Here is a 13595-nt window from a genome sequence, read left to right as displayed (position 1 = left end):
CTCCCAACCACCACTGTCCTCATCCTACAGCTGAGGAACTGAAGCTTCAAGACAGCGAAGGACCCACGTCCCAGATCCAGCTGGCGGCAGAGCTGGGCCTTTATACGTCTCTGGAAGAAACGAATCAACCACCACGGAACGCGGCCAGGGCCCGAGACAGGGAGCACGATGCCCATGAAATCCTCTGATGGGTCAGGTGTATCTTCAGCCGACAGAATTCAAAATTTAAAAAGTTGAATACAGAACGGTATAAACAGAATTCATTACAACTGGACAATATATGATGTATATTATATGTTGTGCTTTTCACCTGTTACATTGTTCTATATTAAATCATATTTAAAAAGCAGGCTAGTATAGAGCACAACGCTAAACTGCAAGGCAACTCCCCGCTCTGTCCTGTACTCAGGATAAGTTATTGTCTGCCTCATGCTGTTTAGGGAAAGTTGGAAAAGATGTTTAGGAAAGAAAAAACAGATTAAAACTGTGACACTATTCACAAACAAAAGTCTAAGTAAAAAAGATGGATTAAACTCAAAAAAAGATGGATTAATCCTAAAGCTGAATTTTCAAAGAATGAGAGGGATGCTGTATGTGTACATTTTCCTTTGCAAACTGTACATAAAAACAGAAGCAGGAGGCTTCCCTGGTGGCTCAGTGGTTAAGAATATGCCTGCCACTGCAGGGGACACAGGTTCGAGCCCTGGTCCAGGAAGATCCCACATGCCACAGAGCAACTAAGCCCGTGTGCCACAACTACTGAGCCTGTGCTCTAGAGCCTGTGAGCCACAACTACTGAGCCCGCGTGCCACAACTACTGAAGCCCGTGCGCCTAGAGCCCGTGCTCCCAACAAGAGAAGCCACCGCAGTGAGAAGCCTGCGGACCACAACGAAGTAGCCCCCGCTTGCCGCAAACAGAGAAAAGCCCGCGTGCAGCAACAAAGACCCAACACGGTCTAAAATAAAATAAATAAAATAATAAATAATAAATAAATAACGAACAGAAGCGGGAGGTCTAAACGTGGGAGGGGAATATGATGGAACACAGAACATCAGCGTGGCTAACAGTCTCTTCCTGTCTCATCCCTGCAGCCTCAGCGGTGACTCACAGGTCTTCGGGCCAAGGGAATCCAGAGGGAACAGAGCCCCGGGATGGGCGAGGGCGTGGGGGGGGGGACGGGGAGGGGGAGCCACTGGGACGGCTGATTTTTCCAGTTCTTTCCCTGGGAACAGGAAGAACGGGGCGATGGAGGCTGCACAGAGCTCTCTAAAGAAAGGAAAGAGCTCTCTAAAGCCGCAAGGAAAGGCAGGTGTCCTGCTGCGTGTGGGCAACAAGGACCCTGGCGTGCAGTGGGGTCCTCGCAGGGCCCAGGTCTGGTCATCTATTTGAACAAGTTCAGCTATGAATGACAAAAGCAACATGCCTCTTAGGAGACACGGGCACAATTTTAACCCTATGGAATTGTGCTGGTCACTGGTCTTTGTGTTGCTGGACACCCAGCCCCCTTGTGATCTGGGGGGCCTCTCCAGGGGGTCTGGAGTTTTAATGGGCCGCCAGCGCGCCCCCAGCGGTGAGGCTGAAATGGGGTCCTCCCTGTCGCTCCACCTGCAGCGCACCTGGGATTCTGCATGAGCAGGTGATGCAGGCGGGCGCGCTAGGGTCATGCCCGGCCTCAGAGACCTCCTGGTTCTTAAAGAACAAGGTGGCAGCTTGGACCCCCTCCCTCGGCTGTGGGGGGCTGCCCTGTCCCTGCCCTTTTGGGCACGTCACGTCCACCAGAAGCATCATCCCAGGCCTGGCCACTTACTGGCCTGAAGTTCCTTCTCCCAGGCGGTGGGCGTCCCTATGGAAATGCCACCCTCAGGGTTACAGGATGGCGGGGTCACAGGCGGATGTGCTTAGCTGAGTCCAGGCGGCGCCCGGCAGCGTCTCTCCTTCCTCGGTGGCCTCTTGCTGAGTCCCCAGCATGAAGCTGACAGGCACCAGGCAGAGCCCGTGGGCTGCGGGGACTGGACCCTAGCTGGCTCGGAAGGTCAAGCCTGTGGCCCCCCGACCTCTGGGCAGAGCTGGCTCTCGGAAGCACTCACGGGAGGGCCACGTGAACGATGCCACCATGGCCCTGTTATCCCTGGAGCACGCCTGAGCCGTTGGCCTGGGGCCTTTCCTGGAGAGAAAGACAACACAGAACTGACACAGCCTGGTGGCCTGCATCATCGATCTGTGGTCCCAGCAGAATCGGGCCTGACGCTGGCCTGGCTGGCCTCGAGCACACCCATGATCGGGGGGCAACGGGTGTCTGCGACGGGCAGAAGGGAGCCACGAGGGCCCATAGGATGTCACGCAAAGCACCCCCTCTCACCAGCTCCCACCTTCATGTCAACCCATCTTCCGTAGGCCTGCCATTCAGGGTCCATCCCACCCCCCCCTTTTTAGCCTCTCCCCACGCTGCTCCCACGCCACCGTCAACTCAAGCGCCCTCTGGCACACAGCAAGGTGTAATCAAATTCGCAGCTGAAGTCTCAGCTTCCTGAGTCTGCACAGCTTTTCCTAAAACAGCTCCACCACAGCCTTCCAGAGTACGCAGGCCCTTCCTACTAATTTCCGGGAGGGTTATGTGGGGAAGCTCCAAGGTGAATGTCGTTTGGTCTCAGCTGGTGCTTTCTGCCCTCCTGGGGAGCAGCCACTGACAGCAGTTGAGAGCAAAGGATCCAGTTTCTGGAGATGAGGCGTGCAGTTCAGAGCTAAGGTGCAAACCCAGTGGAGATGCGGAACGTACAACAAGGGTTCTCCACGGGGCCATTTTGCCCCCTGGGATGCTGTCAATACCCCACTCTGTACAGACACCTCCCAGCATCCGGCCCAATGTCAGTAATCCCGAGGCTGAGAAACCCCGACTTAAAAGTAAGAGGAAAAACCTAAGAAACTGGAATGAAGATTTGGAAGGCTGCGTGGCCACCACCTTATCCCAGCTCATGTGGCCATTTCAATCTGGAGCTGGCCCCAGGCATGGGTGAAAAATAGTACCTACTGAGAGGTCAGATAAGCCCAGAAATAAACGGTGCAGGACACGGCCTGGGTGAAATGGCCCGTTATCTCCAGGAAGGTAACCAGAGGCGCGGCAGCAAGGCTTGGCTGCCTGACCATGAAGAAGCTCGAAAAATCTGATGGCATCTTACTACTGGTTCCTCAGTTCAAGGCCAAGAAGCACAACTACTGTCGAAAACAGAGGGTCCTTTCCATCTAAAGGCCAAAAAATTGTAATAAGCTCTAAACTATAAGAAAGTCCACAGCCGTCTGACACTAAAGAATACTTATCTACTGAGTGTATTGAAAGCGGCAGCCGTTAGTGCTTTTACTGAGTTCGCGGAACCAGTCCCAAGGGCCGCCTGTATCCTCCTGACACAAAGGAGATTGTCTCTCCTGTATTTTTCTCACAACTTTTGTACAGACTGCTCTCTTTTCTCTCCCCTTGACCCCCGCCTCTCACTCCAGCCCTCAACTTATGAGGGAGGGATTCACCCCTGCCTCTGCATCAGTAGTTCCTGAGGCACACCCTGGCCAGTCCAGCAGGACTGCTGTCCCCTGGTAGAGATGAAGGGAGAAAATAACTACCGTTGGGTTAGCACCTACCAGGTACCCGGGAGATGCTCTCCATTTCCCAGCACGGCTCATTACTACAACCACCGGATAATGTTTTCCCTCTGTCACAGACAAAGGAAAGGAGGCTGGGATACGCTAACTTGCCTACAGACACACGACTTCAGAAGGCTGACTGTGCTTCTCCCACTGCCCCGAACCTTCTCCCCACGCCGGACTGACTTCCGGCCTGTGGGACGCCAGCCCTGTCCACCTGCACTCCCATTTCACTCCTCTCCTATCATGAGACTCAATACCTTCTGCACTATAGAGCACACCTCTATGACAGCAAACTTCAACAAAGAATGAGTCATTGCTCTAGAGCTGTGCTGTCCAATATGGCAGCCACCAACCATAGGTGGCTATTTCACTTGAAAGGAATTAAACTTAAGTACAACTTAAAATGCCCTTTGTCAGCTGCACCAGCCACATTTCACGTGCTCAATTACTACACAGGGCTAGTGGCTGCCGTGACACACAGCACAGAGACGGAACGTCTCCATCGACACAGAAAGCCCTCCTGGCCATCACTGCTCTGCAGGATTTCAAAGTATATCTGGGTGATTTCCAGCAATATCTAAGTCCAGCAATATCACTCCCTAAGGGTGGAGTCATATTAGTTGCAATATCTAAGTCCAGCAATATCACTCCCTAAGTCCAGCATATCTTCCAGCAATATCACTCCCTAAGGGTGGAGTCATATTAGTTGTTCAATCGACATGGAAATGCCATCTCTCCGAGTGTCAACTTGGAAAATTCCACATCTTCCCATGTGCCTAAGGGACATCACAAAAGAAGGTGAAAAGTAAAAAGCGATCCAGGGTAAGGGTGGAAAAGCTGATAAACTTATGTGCGGGAGGTTGAAAGCATAATGAGCAACTTTAGATCTCCTGGGTTCTTTATGCTGAGATATTATCATGACCACTGTGTGATTTTTCATTCACTCCCCGAAGCCAAGAAGTGGGTGGACACACTGCAATATAATACGCCAGCGGAGGTTCTGGACGGTTCCGGTGCTTCCATACTTGCTGATCCAGGGGTTTACCCATTGCCAAGACCATATCACATTCTGCCTACCTAAACTCTCCAGGTATTTTGTATTTGTTTTATGGAAAGTATATCTCACATCGTAGAGAATCTTCCGAACAAATAAATGAATGATGCCTGAAGCTATGAAAATCTTATTTTTTCATAACTTTCTTTGTTTGCTCCCCTAATTTGACATGGATTCCACTCTCAGGAAAAGCACTGTGATGACTAGTTCTCTTGTTTGCGCTGTATGGACATTACATCCTCCTTGGTATTTTATAAGTCGATTATTTTTCGACTTTCTTCTCAAACCCTTCTACCCCCTTAATCAAAACCCAAACTCCATCTGTAGGTACCAAATTAGAGAGGTTTGCCTTGTTAGCATTAAGCAGCATTTCCCCCCAGCACCGACCCTGGCCTTGAAGGCACTGGCCTTGCAGACAAGGGGGCTCGGATTCAAGTCCAGGCTGTGTGCCAGTGTCCTGAGGGACGACTTAACGTCTGGTGCCAACACTTCAGCCACCCCACTGCACCCCAGGTGGTGTCCTGGTCACATCTTCTGGCATCTCCCCTCCTGGCCTTTGCTCAAATCGTTCTCACAGTTTTTTAGTGCCTCATTCTCACATCTGAATGGATCCAAGGATCACCACCCATCTGGGAAAGGCTCCAAGATGAAAGACAGAGGCCACAGCACACAAAGGGCAAAAAGAAAGAGACCATAATGTAGGGAACAAAAGAAATTTTCAGGAAAACCCAGAAAACCAAAAATGAATATTCCTCAGAAGGATAAGAAAAGGTACTGCATTAGTGAATCAAAAAGGATGCTATAAACATGGAACAAAGACCCAAAACAAACAAACAAAAATCTTAGAAATTAAATATAGAACAGGTAAGTTTAGTAGAAGGAGTGGAAGATAAAGTTGAGTTATCACCCATAAAGTATCACCAAAAGACAAAAAGCTAGAAAATGAGGGGGAAAGAGAAGTTATTTCCAACAACAGGAGTTCCTTTAAAAGAGAACAGAGAAAATGGTGGGAAGGGGACAATTTTCAGAAAATTTTCCAGAATTTTAGGATACAAATTTCCAGACTGAATGAACCCAGTAAATGCTTAATAAATAGAAAAATAGGACCTAGAATACTGAGGATCAAGAGAAGACCCTAAAAGCTTATAGATATTATACAAGATACTGAAAATATATAAGGCATCAAATTCTCAAAGCAATCCTGAAAGCTAGAATCAAATGGAAAAAAGTCTTCAAAACTGCGGTAGAAAATAGTCTGTTAATTATATTTTTGATATTTATTATTTTATTTTATCAAATAGGTAACACAGTCTCATGGTTCAAATATCAAAAGCGTATGAAAAGTTACACTTAACAAATCTGCTTCCACTTACATCTCCACGTTTCTTTTACTATACTTTCTGCCAGTGTTTCTTTCTGTAAATGCAGGCAAGTTACAGCTTTTCTCACGTAAGGGACAGCATGCTATCTACACTTTCCGTACGTTGCTATTTTTAGTTAACAGTACATGCTGGAAATTTCAAAGAATACACAGAAATTTCTATCATTTCTTTGGAAAATTATTTTTAACCTAGAACTCTATACTCAGACAAACTATCAAGTATTAAGGTAGAATAAAGACATTTTCAGACATGCAAGCACTTAGAAAAGGCATTCTCTCTCAGAAAGCTACTGAAGGATGTGCTCCAGCAAAATGAGTTAGTATGGATCCAGCAACAACAAAGAAGTGGCAAAAGGAGTTCTCAGCATGGCGGCAAAGGGAACGGCAGCTGAAGCAAGTCCTAAGAGCACTCAGAGCAGACTGGGTCTAGAGGACAGAGCCCTCCAGGGGGTAGATTTCCAGGAGGGAATAAAATGGAACTGATAGATTTGTTTAATCGCATAGAAAATAATATTGTGAGGGGGTCCTATTGAAAAGTTTGTGAGGAATTAGGTATGATAGATGTGCAGAGAGATGAGCAGTTGGGGAAAAAAAAAAATAGAGAAAGAATTAACCCCAGAAAAAGCAGAAAGTTGTACAAGGAAAAAGGTTATAGTATACTACTTGGCTCTGCAGTTAACACTATCATGTTACATCATCATCACCACTAGTGTTTACTGAGCATGTGTCAGTCACCATTCTGAGGTCTTTTCATGAAGTACTTCATATACCCATATAACCACCTTGTGAGAAGGATGCTGTTAAAATATTCCCATCTTACATATGAGGGAACGGAAGCACAGAGTGGTTAAGTAACTTGCTCTAGGTCATGGAATAAGTGGAAGGACCAGGAACAGAACCCAGGAAACCTGACCCTAGCACCCATACTCTTAACCAGCCTATTGTTCTGCCAGTGCCCATTCATCTCACCTAAAAGTACAATGTAATATGGTGTGAAGATAAGGAGAGAGAAAGGTGGGGACAGGACCTGAGCTAGACCTACAGGTCCCAAGTCCTCATCCTCAAACCAGGGGGCCAGCAGGTAGTACCTAACATTGAAAAATCAATAACTAGTGCATGTGCATATTATTTACAAACACGGAGCTACTCACCAGATCATTTAGGGTCTTGTAAGGCCATTAAGAGCTTGGCTTTTACTGAGGGATATGAAAAGCCATTATGACACGATCTGACATATTTTAAAAGGACCACCAGCTGCTGTGTGGAGAACGGCCTGGAGTATGGGACCAGGGTGAAAACATATAGTACTTTAATTCAATAAAAACTAAGTTTTAAAGATGAAAGAATGAAAAACAGAAGAGGAGAGACACAGTAAGGCAGAGAAGAATATGGGACTCTCCCACGAAATGTTATGCCTGATGGCTCAGAGGTCAGCTGGGGATGACAGTCCCCAAGATGGGAAGCAAGTCAGCTCGACTTCAGGGCACCACCTGGAATAGGGCCTTGGCTGGAGCCGAGACACTGATCCCAGGAAACAGCCTGGGTGACGAACTCGCACCTCTCAGTTAGCAGATGACCTTAGCATCTAGGACCCTTTTTCTCTATGTCAAATAGAGATACTCTAAACTCTTCTGATGGGATATCATATAGTTACGGGGGTGAAGTTTCTGGGAGTACCTGGCACACCTTAGGCCTTAAAAGCAACCTCAGGGACTTCCCTGGTGGTCCAGTGGCTAAGACTCCGTGCTCCCCATGCAGGGGGCCTGGGTTCAATGCCTGGTCAGGGAACTAGATCCCACACGCTGCAACTAAGAGTTCGCATGCCGCAACTAAGACCCGGCACAGCCAAATAAATACATAAATAAAAATATTAAAAAAAAAAAAAAAGCAACCTCAGTCCCCATCTCTCCCCTTTCCCCTCCTGAACCCTGACAAGGCTCACAGGTTAACTGGCTCAACTAGAATCAAGGCCTTCTGATTTCCATTCTACCGAGCAGACCCTTCAGGTCCTCCACATGCATTCACAGTCCTGAGTACTGAACCCATGAGTCACTGAAGATTCACCCAGAAAAGGGAGAGGGAGAGAGCTGGCCCTGTGACAGAAATAGCTGTGGGGGGGGCCCACGAGCCATCGGGGGCCAGGGGGCTGTCCACCCCTGAGTTTCCAATTCCAACTCCATCCAGAAGCATCTTGTCGGGAATCACGGAAACAGCTCAAGGTCACAGGCACGGTGCTCGCCATTCCCCTGACAGCTCAGACTGTGATAAAAGTCCGCCTGGAACGCTGGTCCTGTCACATTCCTAACGCTTGTTATTGATCCACCAAGATGTGTGTGGCTGTCTTAGGAAGATCAGCTATGCAAGGGCCTGGTAGTTGTGTTAGAGTCGGGGGCAGGGCGGTGTGTGCAGTGCCAGGCGCTGAATGACCCTCACATGTTCCCGACCTGGAAGGTGGGGCCCTGACGCCACCCCCAGTCCCAAACCACTGGCCACGCCGGATCTCACCCTCCAGTCAGTGTCTGACAGGTGTGCATCCACCAGCCAGCCTCAGAAAAGCAAATTCACTGGGGAAAAAAAGGTATGAAGGCGATGGTTCACATGAAGTGAGACTGGCTGCAGCAGGAAGCCTGTGTTGTAAATGCCGGTGTGATGGCAACGGAGGTCGGGGACTGCACCAGGGTACCTGCAGCGTGCGCCACACCAGCTGGGCTCCCTCCAGACTGCGTGACCCCAGAGGGGCCAGACCTGCTGAGAGCCGGACGAAGGTGAAGTGGAGGCCCAAACTGAACCAGATTTCCAGGCCACTCTGCAAAAGGGCTTGTGCCCCCAACCCCCAGACTGGCCCTCGAATGGCCTTGAGGCTTGAGGAGAAAAGGAGTCAGGGTCCCTCAAGACAGGGTGATCTGTGGGCACTATTTGAGAAGGACGGGACGTGGGGGGACAGCAGGTGAAAGGGGGCTTTAGGATTAGAATGTTCTTTATTCATGGGGCCACACAGAATGAGACATGGAGACTGTCCTAAGTTGGGGTGCCCAGAAGCAGAGCCTGAGGCAGGGATTTGGATGTGAGCGATCTACCAGGGAGCACGGCCAGCAGCGCGGTGTGAGGGGGCAGATGGGGCAGGGAAGGAGGTGGACTCGGTCTGCCCTGGGGCCCTCCCACAGGGAGCCCTGGAGTGTGAACTGCACCACAGAGTTGGTTCCACTGGGAGGCAAGTGGGCTGGGGGTGGAGCTTTTTGTGTCCTCACATCCCGGGCTCAGTCGCTGTGGGCCGCCCCTTGGGTGGGAGGTCTTACCCCCCCCCACCGGCAAAGTGACCCCACCCAGTGGCCATGGGCACTTCTCTAATGAAGTGGGGCCACGAGCCCAGAACAGCCACACTCACAGGCCAGGGGTCGGCACCCTCCAACAGGGGGTATCTGGGAGGTGCACCAGCACCCCCGGGGCAATCATGGGCCCAGAGGGCAGCGTCCCAGTGGGACCACCTAGGAGAGAAGGCCACGGGAAACAGTCATGGGGGAGGTCTCCGTGCTGTGAGCGAGGAAGGGAAACCGACCGGCGTTCACGGCCGCAGAGAGGATGCCGGGCTCGCTGCGAGGACCGTCTAATGCCGCCTGCACAGCTTGCACAGCCGCCTGCCTCCTCCGCTGGAGAGGAACACTTTGAATTGCCTCGGGCACTGTGAGAGCAAAAGATCATTTCACTCAGCACAGAGCGCTGAACGAGAGGTTTGGGATGCTACCAAAAACCATTAGCAGAATGTTCAAGGCGGTGGGAGAGAAAAACATATCTGCTTGCAAGACACCTCTCCCTGGGATGTGAGCAACGCTGCTCGAGCTTCTCAAAGTGCTTACTGGACCTTCCTCCTGAAAACATCTTGCCTGAATCCCGCCTCAGACAAGACAGTGAGAAACAAGCTCCTCGTGCTAACGCAGCTGCAGTGTTTTAAAGTTACAACTCCGTTTACTACAAACTTGCCGGGAGTGAAACCATAAACTAACTGCAGAAATATAAATGCAGCGCTTCCACTGGGTTCCTGTTTCCAGCTCCTGCCCAGAGAGTCCAAAGCCCTCAGCAGGGAAGCCAGCTCTCCAGCAGGGCCCTGCCTCGGCCGCTCCGGGCTCCCCGTCCCAGACTCCATCACCTCTGCCTGGAACGCTCCACTCACCCTCTGAGTGCACATTCCTGGGGGCCTGACCCGAGTCCACCCCACCCCCTGCCACTTTCTTAAGGCCTCCTGGGTTTGTCCAGGCCCCCCCCACCCCTCCCCAAGTGCTTCGGGGGAAGCCAACTCCCCCCATTTCCAGGATGGGCCTGACTGATCACAGGGTAAACCCCCTCTGCCCTACTGCCACGCTGCTGAGTCCACCATCCTGGTCACAGAGCTTGGCTCAGGGGCGGCCTGGGAGATGCTTCTAGCTCTCAGGACGGAGCCACCGGAAGAGACGGGGTGTGGGCTCAGGAGCGGCAGCCTGGGAACGCGGCAGCCAGTCTGCCGAAAGCAAAGAGGCCTGAGGATGAGGCCACCCGCAGAGGACGGCCCAGGAGAGCCAGCTGCAGAGGAGCCATGGAGAAAAGGGGCCACCGCACCGGTGAGGCTACCCGGGAATCCGTCCTCCAGCCAAATCATTTCCCCTTGTGGAGGCCAGTCCAGGTCAGGGTTTCTGTCACTGCAAGACTAACTCAAAATGCCACTTCCCCCGGGGGGCCTCCTCTGATTGCCTGTCTTAGTCCCGTCAATAAATTTTAACTCTCTCATTTCGAAACCTTCAGGGAACGATATCCTTTAAATCTCAGATTCCTGTCTTCTATTTTTGTTACTGATCTATGTCAGGCCCCAACTCCTGGAGGGCAATGCTCTTCAGGTCCATCCCTGAATCCCAGTCTCCCTAGGACAGGGCTCTGGAGAGCATGTATCTGCTGAATCAACGAGCAAACACGAAAGCATGGAACTTAAGACGATTTTGTTAATTTTTATAAGAACTCTCGAGAACTTCATGCTGAGTAGATATTTGCCATTTGAATAGTGACTCTAAGTTTCACAGCTGGGAAATAGAATCCAATTTGTAGTAAAACATAAAGTGTTGCACCAGCTCCTTCCAACACCACAGATACGTGCCATTCAGCACTTGGAACAACCACATCTATGGTTGGTCTTATTGGGAGGATGTGTGTGTGAATAGCCCTCGCATTTAGCTAGTTAGTCACTTTATGTCTGCTACTCACTTCCTTTAATCCTGACAGCCTCGGGGATTTCTTCTTCCCCATTTTCGAGGTGAGAAAATGGAGGCTGGGAGGGGCTGAGTAGGGTCGCACAGCTCGCGAGGAGCTCTGCACAGTGTCGAGCCCAGGTCTGATGCTCACGTCTGAATTTGTCACTGCCAACTGCGTCCCCTGGCTGGGAGGCAGGACCGCGGGTTCCCAGTTACTCAGGACCTCAAGGCCGTCCACCCAGGAGCAGCCCCCGGCCTTCCTTTTCCGTCTGTCTTTATAGAATCCAGCAGATATGAGGTGGACTTAGGGAACCCTCCTTCTCCTTCCTTTGACCGTAACCACTGCCAGAAAGACAAGGCTCACGGATCGTGTCACCTCAGGCCTCCCAGAGAACACCTGTTTGGTTTTATGTTTAAATACGTACTTAAAGGACCGTCTTCACAGGGGGTGGGGATCATGTTCAAGCTACCACATTTAGCAAATGTCTATATTTAGCCAAACATACTGTAAGTGCCTTTTTGTCCCTCTTTTGTTTTTCAGGCAATGCAGCGGAGACTTAGGAGCACCTACTATGTGCCTGGCTCTGTGCTGAGCTCTGGGGATACGAAAGGAAGACATTGCCTGCCGGATGGCCACCTTCTACGGGGGTCGGACCGGTGAACAAATAATGCTGAGGCCACGTGACTACCACAGCAGGTGGAGGGAGTGAGAGCTAGTGGAACCCGAGTGGAGGCAGGGAGACTTCTGCCCCGGGGCGATGTAGGAGGTCTCACAGAGGACACAAATCTACCGTGGGCTTTAAGGGTTGAATAGGAGTTTTCCTGGAAAGCCTTTCTCTTCGCATAGGGAGAAAAACAAAAGTGCTCATTCATTCAGGAGTCAACAAATGCTGATTGACAGCCGTGTGTCCATAAAAGCAACACCACCTAAGAACTGGGTACAGAGTAGACCTCCATGAATAGCTGACTGAGGCAACCAGACGCCTCGGCCTAAATCGCCTGGAAGTTTTTCCAGGTGATAACAATGACATGCAGACAAACTCCATCACATTCCAGCACCTGGAGGAGAGGGTATCAGGAAGGCGGCACTGCCTCTGCACGTACATTCTCTATAGTTAGCACACTGGGTGCACAGTTCAAAAGGTACGGAAGGGTATACGGTAAAAAAGCAAGCTTGTCCACTGTCGGCCCAGGGAATCACGCCCCTTCCCAGGGAGGCTGCTGCCACCAATCTGCTGGGCATCTTTGCCAGCGTCACCGTTTGTTTAACCTGAAGGCTGAATCCTTGTGGGAGAAAAAGGCACTTGTACAGCTACGCGGGCGGTGCACCTTTTGTTCGCCACACTTCAAGTTCATCAGCGACCATCATAATAAACTCTGCCCGGGGAAACTTTGAGGGGAACCTCTCGGCGTGCCTGAACCCGTCTGCACGCGCGGTCCAGAAACAAGATTCACGGGGACCCCGGTTCGCGCCCAAGCTGCGCCTTGTGTGTCAATCGAGACGGCAACTGGTTACCGACAGGAGCGGGTCATTTCGCCAGGGCCATGTGGCCTGCGGGGACTGTCCTCGGGCCTCCAGGGTCGGGCCGACATCACCCTCACCATGCGGCGCAACACAGCGGGGCGCTCGCTCGCCCCCCACCCGGCCGGCCCGGGGCCACCTTGCGCGTGGCGGGGGGGGCGGGCGGCGGCCAAAGGGAGCTGGCGACATGGGGGGAGGGGTCGGTGCCGCCGGCCTGTCCCCGCGGCGGAGGACCGGCGCCCGGCCCACCGGGGTCCCGGCCTGGCCCGCGCCCCGTCCGCGGCGCCGGCGGACCGACGGACAGCGGACGGACGGATGCCTGACAGCTACGGCGGCGCCCCCAGCGCCCGCGCCCCGGCCCGGCCCCGCCGCTCACCTCGCGCGCAATCTGGTTCAGCGCGTCGTCCTCCGCCGTCAGCCGCTCGCGGTTGGGGAGCCGCTTGCGCCCCGAGCCCTGGGTGCCCATGTCTGCCGGCCGCGTCGCCCGCTGCGCTGCGGGACCGTGGCTCCCGCCGCCCACGCCCCTCTCGGTCCGGCCGGGCCCCGCTCCGCCCCTCCCTCCGCCGCGGCGTCATGGCGTCAGCGGGCGCGGGCCGGGGACGCGGGGACGCGGGGACGCGGGGGACAGGGGCTGGGGGCGCCGGTGGGAGGAGCACGGGAGCTCGGGCTCCGGGGACAGCAGGGACGCGGGGACGCGCCGAAGAGGGGACCGGGGAGCCGGGTGCACTGGGATTCCGGGGGCCAGGGACGCGGGCGCTGGGGGCTGGGGGCGCGGGGACGACGGGGGA

At 52.4% G+C, this 13595-nt stretch overlaps 1 protein-coding gene across 8 annotated transcripts in view; it reads right to left on the bottom strand.

The window, feature by feature from the left end:
- Positions 1-13394, bottom strand: part of LRRFIP1 (LRR binding FLII interacting protein 1) — a 142160-nt gene extending 128766 nt beyond the window's left edge. For all 8 annotated transcript variants that reach the window (XM_079925080.1, XM_079925081.1, XM_079925074.1 and 5 more), the window contains exon 1: positions 13184-13394. In XM_079925080.1, the coding sequence (XP_079781206.1) occupies positions 13184-13273 (90 nt within the window). In that variant the 5' untranslated portion in view covers positions 13274-13394. The remainder of the gene's footprint in view (positions 1-13183) is intronic.
- Between the last annotated feature and the right edge of the window lie 201 nt (positions 13395-13595).

The sequence above is a fragment of the Stenella coeruleoalba genome, assembly GCF_951394435.1.
Source record: "Stenella coeruleoalba genome assembly, chromosome: 6".
Taxonomy (NCBI): domain Eukaryota; kingdom Metazoa; phylum Chordata; class Mammalia; order Artiodactyla; family Delphinidae; genus Stenella; species Stenella coeruleoalba.
Note: the sequence above shows the minus strand (reverse complement) of the source record. Positions and strands in the feature narration are given on the sequence as shown.